General features: G+C 40.3%; 1 protein-coding gene across 1 annotated transcript in view; it reads left to right on the forward strand.

Moving 5' to 3' along the window:
- SHANK1 (SH3 and multiple ankyrin repeat domains 1) overlaps nt 1-18,746 on the forward strand; it is a 469,770-nt gene that overhangs the window by 251,943 nt on the left and 199,081 nt on the right. The window contains exons 7-11 of the mRNA XM_075280273.1: nt 4,489-4,656; nt 6,304-6,420; nt 10,914-10,991; nt 12,628-12,694; nt 14,416-14,698. Of these exons, the coding sequence (XP_075136374.1) occupies nt 4,489-4,656; nt 6,304-6,420; nt 10,914-10,991; nt 12,628-12,694; nt 14,416-14,698 (713 nt within the window). The remainder of the gene's footprint in view (nt 1-4,488; nt 4,657-6,303; nt 6,421-10,913; nt 10,992-12,627; nt 12,695-14,415; nt 14,699-18,746) is intronic.

Below are 18,746 nucleotides of genomic sequence, written 5' to 3' on the forward strand. Positions count from 1 at the left end.
ACTTTTTTATACGTGTGTGTACGGGGATGTATAGGGCGTATTTTTTTGCGTGACTGGGTGTACTTTGTAGTTCTACCATTTTCGGGAAATGTTATTGCTTTGATCACTTTTTATTCAAATTTTTATCAGAATCAAAACAGTGAAAAAACAGCGGTTTGGCACTTTTGACCATTTTTCCCGCTACAGCGTTTACCGAACAGGAAAAATATTTGTATAGCTTTGTAGAGCGGGCGATTTCGGACGTGGGGATACCTAATATGTATGTGTTTCACAGTTTTTAAGTACTTTTATATGTGTTCTAGAGAAAAGGGGGTGATTTGAATTTTTAATCCTTTTTATTTTTTTTTTATATTTTTTTTACTTTTAAAAAAATATTTTTTTTGCATTTTTTAGACCGCCTAGGGGTATTGACATGGGTGGGGGGTGTCGCGGATTGTCAGAGCGGTGGGGGTCGGCAAACATGGCTGCTCCGGAGCGTTAAAGAGAGCCTCCTGGAGTATCGTTAAGGTGAGGGGCAAAGTGGTAAAGTATATGTATATGAGATTGTGTGGGGTTAGGGGCGAGGCTGTAGAGGACAATATGAATTTTGTGGCTTGCTATGGTCCAAAGTGTGTGAGATTGCAGAGATGGTGGTGTGTTTTTGGGTTTTGTGGGGTCCTGGCACAAACGTATGTGCGCTATTGTGACGAAAAGTAGCCTATTGTTTAATCGGGTGTATTAACTATGTTTGTGGAAAATTTCAGCCGAATCAGTCGAGCGGTTTTTCCATGATTGAGGAACAAACATCCAAACATGCAAACATCCAAACACACAAACCCACAAACCCACAAACTCACAAACTTTCACATTTATAATATTAATAGGATAAACGGTTTGGCAGCAGACGGACACCAGACACAAGTGTGATCCTGGTGTAATGCCATGTACTATGCAATATAAATAATAAGTTCAGGATCGGTTCACACTAGCAATCAGTAAGACTCTGTTCCCCATTCCGCTTAAAATAGGTGGAGAGAAAAGTTCTGTAAGCAGGACTGTTCTCTTCACCAGTTTCAGACAGAGACCCAGCAGACCCTATTATAGTCTATATGGGGTACCCATTTTTTAAGTGGATAGGGTTTTCATTTTTAGGGTCACCAAACAGACACGAAAAACAGAAACCCGAACGCTAGTGTGGACCTAACGTCCCTTTGATCTTTAGGTTACAGTAAAGTCATCCAGATATCTTTGGATACTCACATTTGCTGCATATACAGTATAGAGGATGCAGACAATGAAATCACAATGTGGCCCCAACACCTCAAGGACCCATATCCCATTCAGTCATATATGAACAGAAGTACCTTCTGCAGAAATATAATAGCATATGTTACAAATAATGGACAATACTGTAAAAAACAAAAAAACAAAAAAAAAAACATATATCAGCTGCTTTTTATCAAACAGCTGAATATAGTATATGAGTATGTGCTTTAATCATATAGATATCACTTTACAGGCTCTTCCCTCTGTCTGTATTTCTATATAAACCCTCTGCAATCCACATGTTACAGCATTTCTTGACAATATCACATGACCCCCTCCTGGCACTATATCTTGGATTGCAGCCTGATTCTGCTCATCATTACCAGAGGGTTAATAGCTTTGGGGAGGAGGATCTGCTGCCATGGTAACATTTAAGTCATACGAAACCCTCCTATTTTCTGGTGGAACGTTATAATATAGATTAAGCTGTTCAATTAACAGACAATAGCGTAAGACAAAGTATACCGTAGATTTGTAGCCCCCTCCCTTAAACAATAACTAGTTGCCATAGAAGCAAATAAGAGTGGAGCATATTGAGGTCAATAGTAGCAAAGCTACGACACCCCACTGTGGCACACGTGTCTACGAGGAGCTTTAAGCCTATCGGAACCCACAGTGATATCCTTTTTTAAGTGCATATAGAAGAAGAGCTGAATTTCTCACATGCTGTGTAGAGATGAATTTATCAGCTACAGCTCATTGTCATATCTCAGTATTACTGACAACTTACAATTGTTTCATACGTGATGAAAAGAGAAAACTTGTAATTCAGCTCTTTACAGCAAAACCTTCCAAATTCACTAGAAGGAGACACAAAATGGACAAACTGCTTTCCCTCAAGTATGTTAACCGTAGAAAAATAGTAATATTTTGTCCCTTACCATCTCATGCTTTTCAGGTTTTTAAGAGACCTATTGACCAGACATATGGGGCTGACATTGCCAAGGTGGGAACTCTGTAACATAAATATCCAGGTTCCAAGTGCAAAATCGGTCCATTTGTAAGGTACAGGCAAGGGGACATTCACATTACCGTTGGTGACTGTCAACAGTGTCCGTAGCTATTGTCCGTTACAAGATTCTAGGAAGGGACATTAGCTGAACTATCAGTAATCCGTTAAAATTTCCATTCATTTCAATGGGATTTTATCGTGTGTCCATTAGTGTCTGTTTGCATCCGTTTACACACAATCCGTCAGAAGTTTGTTTTTTTCCAGCAAACAAAAAAATCCTACATGCAGGACTTTTGTGTCCGTTAGAAAAAACGGACGGTAAGTGTCCGTTATTTTTTTTAACTTTAAAGTCTATGGGCAACGGACTTATAATGGACATTAACTAATATCCATCAGTTACTGTCCATTATTTAAAAAAAAACAAAAAAACGGACAGTATAAAAAAAACGGACACTGACAGTAACTGATGCTAGTGTGTCTGCTTTTTTTTTTTATTGAGCCATTAAATGTATCAATTTAAAAAAAAAAGACAAATTAACATCAGTTAGGGCAGGTTCACATCTGCGCCCGGTGTCCGGTTTAGTCAATATGGCGGGTTTCCGTCTTCTCCCCCGAGAAACTAGACAGGGGACAGATACCCAGTGGTCAGTTTTCAAACCCATTCACTTGAAGCTCTCAAATTTTGACAGAATGGGACCCCAAATTTCTGATGGCAGCCCTGTGTGCTATGGCTGCTCACAGCTCCCCCAATAAAATCTTGCGTGTGTGGGGGGTGCTCAGTTTCAGTGAAGAACCCACTGAACAATTTCTTCTGGTGGGCACTAGGCACATCGGCTGGACAGTGAATACACACACAACACAAGTCCAAAAAGTTGAATGACTGTTTCTGATATCTCACAATATTGTAAATTGTTATTGTAAATTGTTACTGTTAAATTGTAAATTTAATTGTAATTAATTGTTAAATTGTGAATTGTTATTGGAAATTATATATTGTATATTGTTATTGTAAATATTCATAAAATTTGACATAATTTTATATAACGTACAGTGTAGAATATTGCTGGTGTTCATGGGCATGGCTATATAGGGTGCCGGGATACAGTAGTAGTGGTCTCTTTTGACACATAAAAAGACACCAGTATTATAAATTATCCATGAGAGGAGGGGGCCTGTAATAGATTTCTTATTGGGGCCAAGGAGCTTCACGTTCTGCCTCTTCTTGTAATTCTGTATATGCTGCTCCTATAAGGTGCTGTTCTGTCCAGCTTGTGTAAGCTTTCCTCTATCAATAAGTAATATGACGCTAGCGGGCCAGTACATTGATAAATAATTTAAGCTGTGAGTCACTGCTGCATATTTACCATATACAATATATATAAGCAGATACTATATATATTTTAATCACCTCCCATCCTCCTATATTAACATTGATACTGTAGAATATTATTAATATATAATTTCAATGCCCACATCATTGTCCCCATACACTTTAATACTTCATAGAGCGGATTGCCATGGGATGTGGTGTCAGCAGTTGGGAATTCACATATTGCATCCTTATACTTTACTAGTTGCTTTGATTTAGACATATTGGTTTCTAGCAATGTTATCTTTCATCTTAATCATGTCTGAGGATCTTATCTCAAGGAAAACCCTATTTAAAGGCCTTCATCTTACATACATTTTTTATAAGTAATATAGCTCACAATTTGCCATTTTCAAACAGCTCTTTCTCTGGCTAAGGGTACGTTCACAGAAGGAATCTGCCGCAGATTTAGGAGTGGATTTTGTCCCTGAATACATGGAAGATTCTGTCCTGAAAAAAATCATCATCCTTCTCAATCTTGACACGGATTCCATGGCTGATTCAGTAGCGGATTCTGTGGCTCAGGACTCCCTGACGATTAGGCCCTTTTATTTTCGCATTACCTTCCCGATTCGGGTGGTGGAAAATGAAGAGAAACCTAGTCATAAAACATCATTTGTTGCTTTATGCATAGCATTTGATATTATTATGTCAGGATTTTCATCCATATTCTTCACTTGGGAAAGACTAGCTTGAAAAACTATTAGTATTTTTTTTTTTTTCGTATGTGATATTGCAAGATAGTTTTCAATAGTTCCTGTGTGGCTCAAATGAGATCACAGGTTTAATGAAAAGCTGTTAATATTTATCAATTTTTAACTCTTGATCTTATGTTCTGTTATTATTATTTTTTATTTTACAGACACTTTTGGATCTTGGTGGTTCTCCAAATTACAAAGATCGTCGAGGTCTTACTCCTCTATACCATACAGCCATGGTTGGTGGAGACCCCAGGTGCTGCGAGCTACTGCTTTATAACAGAGCATACATTGGCACATTGGATGAAAATGGCTGGCAAGAAATTCATCAGGTGAAAAGAACCAAATATTCATCAATGTATTTCTCACATGAAGGATAAAAAAATGTCCGGAGACCACACCTAGAATACTATGTCTTGTTTTGGAGACCTCATCCACAAAAAGACATATATATGATGAACAGGTGCAAAGATGGGCTTCAAAAATGGAGGAGGGCCTGCAGAGCAAAAAATTTCTGGAGAGGCATAAATTTAATCTGTATAGCCTTGAGGAAAAGAAGGGAGGGGGGGTGCAACTGAAACCTTTAAACATATAACATGTATAAATAGGTTCAAGAGGGAACAAGGGGGCACAATCTAAAAAGTACAGCACTATAGGCACTGCTGTGCAGAAGGACGTTCCTGACAGGGGGAAATGGCCTCGCCATCTCCCCATACAAGGATGAATACTGGGAATGCTGCTTAGACAACACCCTTAGGTTGACTTCACAGTGGGCACACAAGCATCTGACCCTGATACCTAGAGAACAAATATTTCAGATTAACCCAGATCACAGTCAAACTGTGTGGAAATTGGTGCAAAAAGAGCAATTTAACTGAAATGTGTGAACTCACCCTAACAGATATGGGTAATTGTAATTATTTACGAGTGAACAGAGGTGTACTCTTGTAAGCTATACATGTATACAGAGTAGTCCAAAGGTATGGAGACACTGAATAAATGGACAGTAGTTGAGAATGCCATCCTGTGTGTAGCATGTTACTAAGGGGAAGGGGGCAAATCTGTGAGGAGTGGAGTCCAACAGTGTGGCCATTTTAAAAGTCACTATTGTGGAACCAAGTCATTTTTTTTTTTTTCAAATAAAGAAGGGTGCATGAGACATCTAATAGAGAATTTGATGAGGATTCCAAATCTTCTTAAGTGTGACGAACCTTTATTCCTGACACAGTCATTTTCTTTGCTACAGACACAGATATGGCTACGGGTGTTAAATGGAGAGGGCAGAGATTGTGCTGATCTCCAGAGAGGTTTATTCAGGTGTCTCTATACCTTTGAAACTTCCTGGTATATTTACAGGAAAGCTGGGTGACTATAAATATGGATGCAATTGTATCTCCCACAGGGCTTGTAACTTGTTTCTAGTTTGAGAAGACCCAAATAAAAATCATGATTCATTGAATTATTTACCTTGATTACGATTCATGAGCAATTATTTTAGGACACGCCCCTTCTTCTTTTCCACACTCCTATTTATATGCCACTCCATGCCAATGAATTTTGGTTTCAGTTATTCACATATCAGCAATAATGACTGGATGGTGTACAGTTAGTGACATGTCCAGTGTCAGTGTGAGACAGGATGGTATGGATGCAACATAATTTAAATAATCAATGTCATCAAGTTCACAATGATTAATTGAGCTGATTGTTGATTTCGGTAATATTTCAATTACAGTCCTAAATCAGACTTGCTCTTCGGAAATCCTGGAAAAATCCTGTAGGAATTGCAGTGGGGCTATTAACTGCTTATCTTCTGATGATAACTTAAAGACTTTTATAATGATTCCTTATAAAGGGGATTGCTCTTTAAACAGATTTTCCCCATTCACTTTATTACTTACTCATTGTGCTATGATGGATGCTGTGCTCTAAATTCCAGGTTTATTATAATGAATGTTGATGTATTTTTTCCTGACCAGGCCTGCCAGCATGGCCACTCACAACACCTAGAGCATCTTCTCTTTTATGGCGCTGACCCTGCTGCTCAGAACGCTTCAGGAAACACCGCTCTGCATATCTGTGCCCTGTACAACAAGGTTGGTGTTTCTGGGAAATCTCATTCTGCCATATTGCTGTTACGGCTGTCCATCAGATCACCCCCAATGCCATTAACTTTCGCTGTCATCTCCTGTCTCTTCTTTATTCCTGTCTGCTTGCACTTGGTGACAGTTCTGTAAATAGTTTTCATGTCCTCCTTCAAACAGCTGGTGCCAATAAATCCTGAATTACTGCTTGATGTGGGCAGCTTGTAACCCTGGCTACAGTTGCACTGTATGCACTGCGATGGTGATGTTTCCATCCTTGTATTTAGAAAAATTATGTGTAAAGGATCTGGCAGAATAGCTTGCTGGATGACACATAATAATAAATATTCATTACTTAATACATAATAATAAAAATCATAATACTGGATTATACATAGCCTCTGCAGGAACTTCCATTCAGTGCTATAAGTTGAACCTCCACTGCTATTACACTGGTACACACAGGGGGGCAGATAAACTAACAAACATGCACCATAATTCTGGAATAATTTGCACCTAAAAACTGGTGTACGAGCTTTACATCTCATTTTCTATGTGTTTTAGACACTTTGTAACAGCTTGTGTGCCTCATACAACATGTGGGTGGGACTAGTTGAAAAGGGTGTGGGCTTAACTCTTTAAGGTTTTCATATTTTCCTTCTCTGCCTTCCAAAATTCACAACTTTTTTTATTTTCTGTCAACTTAGCTATTTGAAGGATAATTTATAATGCTTTGATTAGCTGTTATTAAAATTTCGGGGGGGGGGGGGGGGGGGGTCCATGTGTAAAAAAACCAAAGTGTTATCATTGTTTTTCTGCATTTTTTATGAGTTTTTGATCACTTTTTATTGCTATTTTCTTGGGGAAGTGAGCTGTTCAAAATGCATTAATTTGTTCATTGCGGTATATTTTTTTATGGAGTTCACCATACACGATAAATAACATTATTTTTGGATAGTGCATACCTCTTTTGACATACCTAATGGCTGCCAGGGCAACCCCTCGGATCCCTTACTCCTAAACCACATGGATGCTGTGATCGCTATTGATCACTGTATCTGAGGGTTTAAGCTGCCAGAGTTGGAGTATTTTCCAACTCTAGCGACTTGTCCCGGGTCTCATCTGTGTAATACAGCCAAGACATAAAAGTAATGCCACAGACATTATGTGCAGGCCCAAGGAAGGTGTACAACATTTATATTTACCTTCCCTCAACTGTCATGGGGCTTCTAGTGGTGATCTGTGTCCTCTACCTCCAGGCACTCTGGCGCTCTTCTGTAATGTCCAGGGTCACTGCCTGTGATTCCGTCTCAGCAGTGACACATTGAGTGTCATGAAAGTCGGCATGGCCCATGTCACCACTGAAGCCTGTGATTAGGCTCTGGTACTCTTCTGTGATGTCATGCGCAGAAAGCGGAAGACACAGATCGCCATATGCTGCAACAAGGCCCGAAAGAGGGAAGGGAAGGAGAGTATAAATCTTTTTTTATCTGATATACCTCCATTAGGTCTACACCTATGTTACCCAGAGATCTGAAGAGACTCCAGAGTATAATAATTTCATGCCCAGTTCTGACCGAACCGAATTAGAGGATTGCTTTGTCCAAACATGGACATCTTAAGAGGTTCGCCAGTCCTTAGTTCTAGTATTGGAAAAGCTCTTTATATCCAGACTGCTGTATTTTAACCCTCTATAAACAAGAATATAAATCAGAGAGGTTAGAGGCATTTTCATGTGTAACTATTTTTTATATTTAGAGAGTCTATATTTCAATTTTATAGACTATAATGGGGTCCGTGCGCTTTAACTGCATAGCGCTCCTCCTAAACACTCTCCTACTGCTATTCGTGGACTTGGTGACTCTCCTTTAGTCGAATAGTGGTCTCCCCTGAAACGAGCATTTTTTCCCATAGACTATAATGGGATTCGATATTCGATCGAGTAGTCGAATATTGATGCTCTACTCGAAACGAATATCGAATATTTCACTGTTCGCTCATCTCTAGTAACTATGTAACCTCTACAGCAGCAATTCCCAACTGAGATGCCTCCTAAACCAATATAGTGAAATAGAAAGATGCAGCAAGAAGGCTTTAGCTTCCTGCTGTATTACTCAGGTATCAGCTAGTGATGCCTGCTGAAGGCCTTCTTCATTAATCTGGAGGAGGACCACAGATTCTGGGACCTGAGGATGACTAAGTGTTGTGTTTTTATTTATATAGTACAATTACAGTGTGGAGCCACTGGGGGATGTTATTATTTGTCAGGGGAGCACGGGGGGGATGTGGGCTTTATTACTTGTGTGGAGGCCACTATTACTTGTTTGGGGGCCACTGGGGGACGTTATTACTTGTCTAGGGGAGAATATTAGTTGTCTGAGGGGCACTGGGGGAAATTATTATTTGTTAGGAGGCACTGGGTACATTATTATTTCATACCTCCCAACTTTTGAAAAACAGAAAGAGGGCCAAAATGTGTGGCGTGCTATGTGCGCCGTGGCAATTTTAGCTCTGCCCACTTTTATGTGGACTCCGCCCATTATCATTAATTTTTCATGTGGCCCCACACAGTATAATCCTCCTACAGTCACCCGTAAATTATATGTCCCCACATTATAATGTTCTCTTACAACTGCCCTATAGTATTAAGTCCCTCTCCTGGTGCCCCAGTTTAAACTGGTGGAAACTAGAGCAGCTGGAGGATGACATTAAACAGTGGTGGTAGTTGGAGAGGGACAATAAAGTAATGGCAGCTTAAGTGGGACATTAAACTAGGGCAGCTGGAAGGGAACATTAAACCGTAGGGGTAGCTGGAGGGTGACATTAATCTGGGGGCAACTAGAGGCAGAAAGGTCCCCCTCCAGCTACTCCCACATCTCCAGAAACCGGAGTGCCGGGAAAGGACACCGAATCTGGGAATGTACCGCAGAATCCGGAACAGTTGGGAGGTATATTATTTTTTTCTGGGGGCCACTGGAGAACATTATCACTTGTCTGGAGGCCACTTTAGGACGTTATTACTTGTCTGGGGGCTACTGGACAACATTATTACTTACTTTGGGCCACTAGTTAATAATACTACTTGCATGGGGGCCACTGAGGAGCTATATTAGGAGTCTAGGGTCCACTGGGAAGCATTATTAGGTAGGGTTCACACTACCATTGGTGTCCGCTCAGAAGGTGTTCGTTTAGAAAAATAAAAATCAAAACGGACACCTATCATAACTGACACAAACTGACAGTAAATGTTGGCTATCAGTTACTGTCCATTATATGTCCATTGCCCATAGACCTCAATGTTAAAAAAAAAACTCCCAAAAAACAGACACTTACTGTCTGTTTTTTCAAACGGACAGAAAAGTCCTGCATGAAAAAATGGACATGGTAAAATCCCATTGAAATGAATGGAATTTGCAAACTGACCAGGTAGTGTCCGTTGCTAAAATCTTGTATGGACAATAGCCACCGACACTACTGAGTGGACACCAACAGTAGTGTGAAAGGCCCCTAAGTCGTCTTTCGGCCACTGGGAAGCATTATTAGTTGCTTGGGGTAACTGGGGGACATTGTTACTTGTCCCAGAGTCACTAAAGGATATTATTGCTTGTCTAGGGGCCACTGTGAAAATTACTACTTGCCTGGGAGCCAGGGGACAGCAGTGTTTGCGGTTCACTGTGAAGCATTATTAGGAGTTTGGAGTAACATGATTAGGTTCTGGGGCCACTGGGACCATTATTTGGTGTCTGGAGGCCACTGGGAAGAATTATTCTGTGTCTGAGGGCCATTAGGGAGCATGTACTGTGTGGTGGGCCACTGGGGAGCATGATAATATGTGAGGCCTCTAAGGAGTTTGGTGATAGTAAAAAGTGAAGTTTTGTATGTGCTGGGTGGAAAGTATAGGATGTCGTAGCTTTGAGGCTGCATTCACATGGATGTGGTTATGATGCAGTTACAATTGCATCAAAAACTGCAACAGAAAAATGCATGTAGCTTTGATGTGGTTCTAGCTGTAATTTCAAAAACTGCTCTAAAAAGACACACATCAAACCTGTAGTTTTTTTGTCTTTTGGAAAAAATGATTTGGTAGAGGTGCCCTGAGTGTGAAAAGTTTGGGAAACACTGCTCTACAGTGAAATTGCTTTGCTTGGTAAAAATCATCATCTCCAAATGTTTCTTGTAGGCAGCTAACAATCTTACTATATACTATATACCATGTTCCCTATAGTCATGCAGACCTGGTGTTAGGGAGGCCAGAACTTTATATGAGACTGTATATGCACGTCTAGTCCTCTGTTTAGATATATGTATGTGCTGAAGTTTATCAACTCCATTCATTCACCATTTTATCTTTAATTTCTGTTTAATTCACCTTTGCTTGCTATGACAGGCTGCATTTACCTTGTCATTATTCATCATGTCTGCACCTGTACAGCGCTGTGAAAATGAAGATGGTTGCACCCTGCCGTTCTGTACTCATGCTGAATTACTTGTCACTCTTTTCCCAGGAGAGCTGTGCTCGAGTATTGCTGTACCGAGGGGCAAGCAAAGATATAAAGAACCACAGTGGACAAACCCCTTTCCAGGTTTGGACAACACACCTTTTATATTCTCACTAGTTTACTTTTCCTTAGTGCTTATTCACACAGCCAAACCAATTCTGAGTATGTGTTTCATGGATCTGTGTGAAATCCATTGTTGTCATAAGTCCATCTACCTCAATGGACCTGAGAGACTAATCCATGAAAAAATATTCAGATATTTTTCATGGACCGCAGACACTTCATGGACAAAAAACTCTGTTGTGTATAAATAAGAACTATCGTGCATTTTATAAAACCAACATGGGTGCAGGGGGTCAGAGATTGTGCTAGGACCTGGGACCTTGAAGGAGGATGCACAATGGTCCATGTGCCCCAGGAGGAAAACACTGGCAAATAGTTGCAGTGGTTGGGATTTGGGACAGTTTTGCAGACTTTGCATTGGTATCCTGAAGATTTGAGTTAGTCTTTTAAACCTCAAAATTGTATTCCAGTATTGAGAGCTCTTTGGTAGGGAACGCATATTTTAAAGTTGTTTAAACGTTAAACTTATTCCTGACTGTGACATAAAAGGAACTATGTGGTCACTGACTAATAAAAGAGCAGCTATAAATAAATGTAGCAGACTTCAATATTGCAGCTGGCACACTCCCATTCTAACGGTAAGGCCATGAATAATGCACTACATTAACAGTATAAAGCACCATGGCGTGCTATGTTAATAGCATACTACATTATGGTGGTAATGTTAATGTTTCATCTCTGTATATAGTCTGTACTCACCCTGAAAGGAAAAGCCACCTAAATTAATCTTCTGACTGTTACAGTATATACAGTATTCACTTAATTCCCTAAGCAAAGACTGAGAATCTCTCCCAGACAGTGTTTCTTTGAGATGTCTATCCATGACTGATAGAAGTTTCCAAAACACCTCTGCTGCTTGTTATGGGAAACCATTGGGGTCTTAGGTCCCTTAGGGACGTCTTGTAATATGTCTGCATGATAAAGAATTTATATAGAAGTGATAAACTAGTGTGGCCCATTCATGTGCACAAATGTATGTATGATTCAACCAAGAAAACACTGCAGGCTGAGCGAGGATGAAAGTCCAGAGGTGGTTACTTCCAGGACCATGACTCTTTCTGTGTTACAGACGTACAATATCTTTGGATGCATCTAGGACATTTAATCTAATACACTGTAGGAGACTTGGCAAGGAGCAGAGGAATAAAGCTAATATCCTGCAGGAGGTCGGACTGACTCCAAGATTAATTACATCTCCTCAGTTTAAGGCTCCCTGGACTAAATCACTTGGACCCTGTCTGTGTAGCTAACCAACAACCAAGTACAGTAGCCTGTCCCCAGCTGATATTAACATTCATTTCTTATATGCATTGCAAACAGGGATTGTGTATATTTATTCTTTCATTTCCTTCTCCTTGCCCCTGGCTGTACGGCGAGTGCATAATTTAGAATTATTTGTCACAATTCAATGCGCAATCTCATTCGGAATAGCTATCGCTATGTCAGAAGATTTGTAAATGGCCATTAGTACACTGTTGCATCTGCATCACAATTTCTAAATGTTTATGGGTCGCTTTCAGTTTTGATCTTCTCCATCTGTCTTCTTATTTCCTACATGGAAGTCTTTTACCCATACAAATTCCCATTTCTTTTGCAGGTAGCTGTTATTTCAGGAAATTTTGAATTAGGAGAGCTGATCAAGAGTCATCGAGATACTGATGTTGGTGAGTGAATGTCCTCAAGAGCACAGGCGGGGAGAGTTTCATAGTAAGGTTACCAAGTGTCATAATTACAGCTTTTTCCATGACATCATACATTTCATTTAGGATGGTTTTGGGATTACTGATAATTTTAGCAGTTAAAGGGGTTGTAACATGAAAAGCATCCTCTCTATACTGCTAGTTTATGTGGATTTAAGACTTTTCCTAAATACATTGCTTTATCAAAACTGCTTTGTTTGGCCGCTATCTTAATTTACTCACTTCATTGTTGACACTGCGTTTCTATGGCCCTTGGGATTATCTGCTCATTTCCCAAGTGACATACATGCCTGCCTTCAGGGCAACGGAGCTCCTCAGATAGTGGAGGGGGGAGATTTGAGCTCTGGGATTACTGTCCTATCTATCTTCATCTTTTCCACTTTTCCAGTGGGTTTAATTGAATTTGGCTGATAAGGGCTGAGATAAGGAGTCCTTTACCTCTGTATGTAATGCAAGCTGACTCAAATCCAGCTACATCAGTTTCCACATCAGCTTTATATTGTGGTAATGCATTTACAACCAATCCCTCATTACTGTCTGCAAACCTAGCAGAGCAAGTGAAACCCCGCCCACCAATATGCCAAGAAATCCAGGAAGTGAAGAGAGCACAAAGCCTGCAGGCTGCAGAACAAGAGTTATGGGAATACCCCTTTAATATTATTAAGGCTGGGTTCACACCAGCGCTTGAAGTCCATTTGGGGATTCCATCCCCGAACCCACTTAAAAAATGCGGACTTTTCTCTTTGAATTTTTTGGGCAGAACCCTGACAGAAACCCCCATTATAATCTATGAGGTCCATGGCTTTCCACAGGTAACTGCTGTTTTAAGCGGGTAAGCTTTCCGTTTTTCAGACCCCAAGCAGACCCAAAGAATGGAAAGCCGAATTCTAGTGTGAACTTAGTGTAATATATATTAATATCTATCATGGCCTAGGATGATAATATCCCTGAAGGTCCACAGTAAGCTAGTAGTTAAGATTTAATACAAATTTCTGCTTCATTAAATATATACGCTTTGTGTTGAACTCAATAATAAATCAGTATGTAGTGAGCTCCACCTAGTGGAAGAAAATCAATTGTTATCATTTAAAGGGGTTTTCTGGTAGTTATAATCCTTTGGATATGTCATCAATATCCTAATATCATTTGATATATTCTTAAGGCCGAGGCCACGGGCCGTAAATGCCACAATTTGCCCATGGTGAAAATGCCACAGGAAAAATTGTGGCGTTTTACAGTTATTGCAAAGTGGATGGGATTCATGCAAATCCTATGGCCACTTTGCGATTAAAACTGCAGCTGGCGGCTTTCCCGTAGATATAATGTTAATAGAAAGTCAGCGGAGGAAAACTCTATGAACTTTCTGTTCAAAGCGCTGCGGGAAGAACCGCAATGTGTTCCTTTAGTGCTACCCATCATCCCATGGGGCCTTAGCCTAAAATAAGTTAGCAATATCAGATCTGGGGAACACCTGGGCTTCCCTAAATTGTCCCAGTTTTCTATTTTATATATGTGAAAACAAAAATATACATTTTTTATTTCATTTTTTTTAATTTTCATTAATTTTATTTTGATTTATTTAATTTTTATTTATTTTTTGTCTTGTAGACAGGTTATTATAAGAGCTCCAAGGTTATTGATTACTAAAAGCAATGCTGATTTCTTAATTGTACTTGGATTTTCAGTGCCCTTCCAGGAATCACCTTCTTATGCCGTCCATCGTAGGGAAGGAGGAAAAGCACTCTCTGTTCCCCATGTCCTTTTACGTGCCAATAGCGACAACAGCCTGTCACTGCCGGACTGGATGGTCTTCTCCGCTTCCACTGCCAATACTGTCACTCTGCAGGGACAAAAGGCCTCAGGGGGAACTCTGAGAAGCTCCAGTAGCCCGCGAGGGGCTCGAAGTCGATCACCTTCACGTGGACGCCACACAGAGGAGTCCAAGAAACAACCACGTGGACGGCCCAGGTACACTTCAACATAATAGGAGTTTTGTATAAATCTTTTAACACCGCAGACACAGTACATTTGTTCCTTATATTGTAGGTCCCATAACAGCTGCTGCCACTACAAATACTGTAATATGCTTCATAATGGGACATAGAATGTAATTTTCTTAGGCCCTAGTAGCAAATAAGTTCACTTTATTTTATCTCGCTTACAAACAAAATCTGCCTTTGTAGCTGAGAGTCCCGTTATAGCTGAGAGATCCCCCTTAGGTATCAGGCCCCAATTGCAGATGCTAACTGTGAATCCAATATAGCTTGGTTGTTAAGAACTCCAACACTTTGTTTACTTTGTGTGTCCATATATCAAGTCAGACCTTTTTGACAGAATATCAAGATGGCCTTAAAGGGCATTTATGACATATCCATATGATAGCCACACTACTGAAGACTGAATGGAGAGGTGGCCCCATTCATATCTAGGGGAGTTAGAGATAAAACAGAGACATTTATCAGGGACTCTTGCTCACTGAAATGGTTTTACTTAAACAAATCATATTTGATATAAAAGTACATTGCAAAATATCATTGTCACCCATTGAAAGAAATTACCAAAATTGTCCTGTAGTCCATCTCAAGACCACTTTAACCATAGGACAAACGATTTATTTGCACCAGGCCCTATGTTAGAGGGATCCCTCAGCCAACCCGAAATGTGCAAGATAGTCTCACGTTCTAGATAGTAGGTAGTTGAATATTATGGTGGAGCACAGAGCTATCACTTCTGTACTCTACCATTCAGGCTTCTGCTGATGATGTCTGAAGCAGGAAAGCTGAGATATCGCTACAGCCAGAGCCTGCAGGCAAATCTTTGGGAGTAAAGTAAGGGGGCATTCACATGATGTAACGCGGCGTTGATTCTGACACGTAAACTCGTGTCAGAATCAACGCTGCAAGACAGAATCCCATTGACTTCAATGGGTTCCGTTTAGTGCGCGTAACACATTGAAATCAATGGGAGACTTTTTAACCCATTGATGTCATTGGTAATATCAATGACATGAAGATCTTGGTTTTAACAGGACATTTCAAAAACAGCAAACATCGGAGGATTTGGGCATATAAACTCATGATGTCCTTTGACATACTCCAAATGGGGTTAAACCAGTCACAGGATTTTATGACGTTTTACAACAACTAGACACCACGTGACTGATCAAAGGAACCATAAACTCAGAGAACCTTCCTGTGAACTGATATCTATGTTTTTTGAACTGTTCCTTTGCACATTCTGATTTCCATCTATTTTGCATCTAACACTCTATTCCTGTATAAATATGCCTGCCTTTAGATATTGTGTTATACCAGCCTGATGAAGGGATCGTTTGTTATCCCGAAAGATCGCATTATGTCATAATTTTTTAAGTTAGCCATTAATAAAAGTATCAACTACTGAAGACTTCTCCCCAAATTTTTTTATTTCATAACTCATTGATTTCAATGTGTTACGCGCGCTACACCGAACCCATTGAAGTTTATGTGTCAGAATCAACTCCGCTTTACATAGTGTGAATGCCCCCTTAGGTGGATTTAACGTGACATATTAATCGGCCATCTTCTTCCAGGTCAAGCATGCTCCGTTTCTCTTTGTCTTCCCTATAGCTACTTAAAGAAAACAAAAAAAAAAAAAAAACATTTTTAAAATAGGCTGGGGTGGTGAAAAAAAAAAAAAAAAAAGTGAAGTGAAACTCCTCGCCAGCTGTGATGTCTCAGATCCCTTCCGCGGAAGTGCTGATTGGCCACAGCTTTCACATGACCACTGAGGCAGGACTGTGCTGGGGAAAGGTGAATATGATTTTTTTTTTCACCTCACCCAGCCTATTTAAAACATAAAGTTTTTCCCTTGACAACTCCTTTAACCATGCACATGCCATCCTGATAGAGCATAAGCAATACAATAAGGAGGAGTGGCCAGGGCAGCATTTCTGAAGAATAAATATAGTTCTGGTAAATATAGTTTTCTCTAATGAAACAGTCACGTGTTCCATACCCAGGACTACCCACTCTGTCCACTGCAGGCTGACAATGTAATGGCTCTATTGGAGTACAGATCTTGAAAGAGAGGACACGTAGGAGGTGGGTGAAGTCACATTTAATGTGCAGCTGAAATATTTGTATGATCATCAGACTTTTAAAAAACATTATATGTTGGCAAAATCCTTTTAATACTTCCCACCTATCACACATTTGTGGAATGTCATGTGGATATACCATGAATAACTGAGATGGGAAAACCCTCTTTAGGCCAAGGCCCCATGTTGCAAAAATACTGCAGAAAAACCATAGCGTATTACAGCACCTGCAAAGTGGATGGGATTGTGGCTAATCTTTTTTTTTTTTTTTTTTTTTATGTAGATTGTGAGCCCACATAGGGCTCACAATGTACATTTTTTTTCCCTATCAGTATGTCTTTTGGAGTATGGGATGGAAATCCACGCAAACACGGGGAGAACATACAAACTCCTTGCAGATGGTTTTTTACCCTTGGTGGGATTCGAACCAAGGACTCCAGCGCTGCAAGGCTGCAGTGCTAACCACTGAGCCACCCTGTGGCCCCTAGGGATTGTGGCTAATCCTATCCACACATTGTAGAAAGATTTCCGCACTGGAAATGCTGCAATTTCAAAAACTATTGTGTTTTTGTAAATCACAGCATGTCAGTTATACCTACGAAAACGGTGGCGTTGTGCTTATAGGTACAATGGAAGCAAAAAGTCTGCAGAGGAAAATTCTGTGGACTTTCTGTGAAAAGTGGTGTGAATAAAAATGCAATGTGTTTTTGCTGCAGCCTTTTCCGCAGTGCTTTTGACTGCAACTCTCTACGTGGGGGGTCACTCTTATGTTGAAGTCACATGTTACAAACCCTGTAAAATGAATGGGATTTTGGCTAATTTCATCTACACATTGCAGAAAAAAAATCTGCAGCAGAAAGGCTAAGGCCCCACGGGCCGTAATCGCAGCCCTAAAGCGCTGCGTAAAGAATCGCTGCGTGAGCGCATTGCGGTTCTTTCCGCAGCGCTTTTAAGAGAAAGTTCACAGAGTTTTCCTCTTAACATTATATCTATGGGAAAGCTGCCGGCGTTTCCGTTGATATAATTGACATGCTGCGATTTGCAAAGCCGCAACGGCTTTGCAAATTGCAGCGTGTCCGCACTGCGTTTTTTTCCGCAATGTGGGCATGGGATTCGTATGAATCCCATCCCCTTTGCTTGCACTGTAAAACCCCGCGATTTTTCCCGTAGTGTCTCCGCTGCGGGAAAATCACGGCGTTTATGTCTGGTGGGGCCCCGGCCAAAAGCTGTATTTTCAAAAACGTCCACAGAGAGAAACTGTGAGAATGCAATAAAAAACGCTGCAGAAAAAAATGTGACGCGTTTCTGTTACATTTTTTCTGCAGCATTGTTTTTGCTGCTTTTTGGGGGTCTAAGCCTTAATATTTAAAGGGGTTGTTTCTTTTTGCCAACTTTTTTTTAATTTTTTTTAAAATGAAACCTGCTTTGTAATGAGCTGAGAAGGTCCAGCTTTAAAAACTTCCGACTAGCAGCTGCTATCACCAGGCAATGTTGTGCCCAGCAATATATTTCCCCTTCAGCTGTATAAGCATTACCAGAGGGTGAGACACTTGTGAAGGTTCCTTGCTCTAGCTCTGCCAATCTGCAATAGCATTTTGTCGCTGGCAAGTTTTTAAGGATTATTTTATGATATTTAAAATATCACATCAGAAAATGGCGTTAATGTAGCATAATGCAGTCTGTAGCTTTACAACACCTGGCAGCCTCACTGGCTCGATCTGCAGTCATCTGAGGTAAGAGACAGTGCAAAACACGACTTTGTGTCATGGCCAAATCTGAGCTTGAAAGTAAAACAAGGCTTGTTCTGGTCAACCATATACCTGTTGCTGTCATTGTTTTCTAAATCAGTCAATATTGCCCAAATAAGTGATCAGTGCTAGATGTATCAAACCTGTGATAAACCTAACACCCCTTCCCTAAGATGTTACAGCACTTTGT

This window comes from Leptodactylus fuscus, chromosome 6 (assembly GCF_031893055.1).
Source record: "Leptodactylus fuscus isolate aLepFus1 chromosome 6, aLepFus1.hap2, whole genome shotgun sequence".
Lineage (NCBI taxonomy): Eukaryota > Metazoa > Chordata > Amphibia > Anura > Leptodactylidae > Leptodactylus > Leptodactylus fuscus.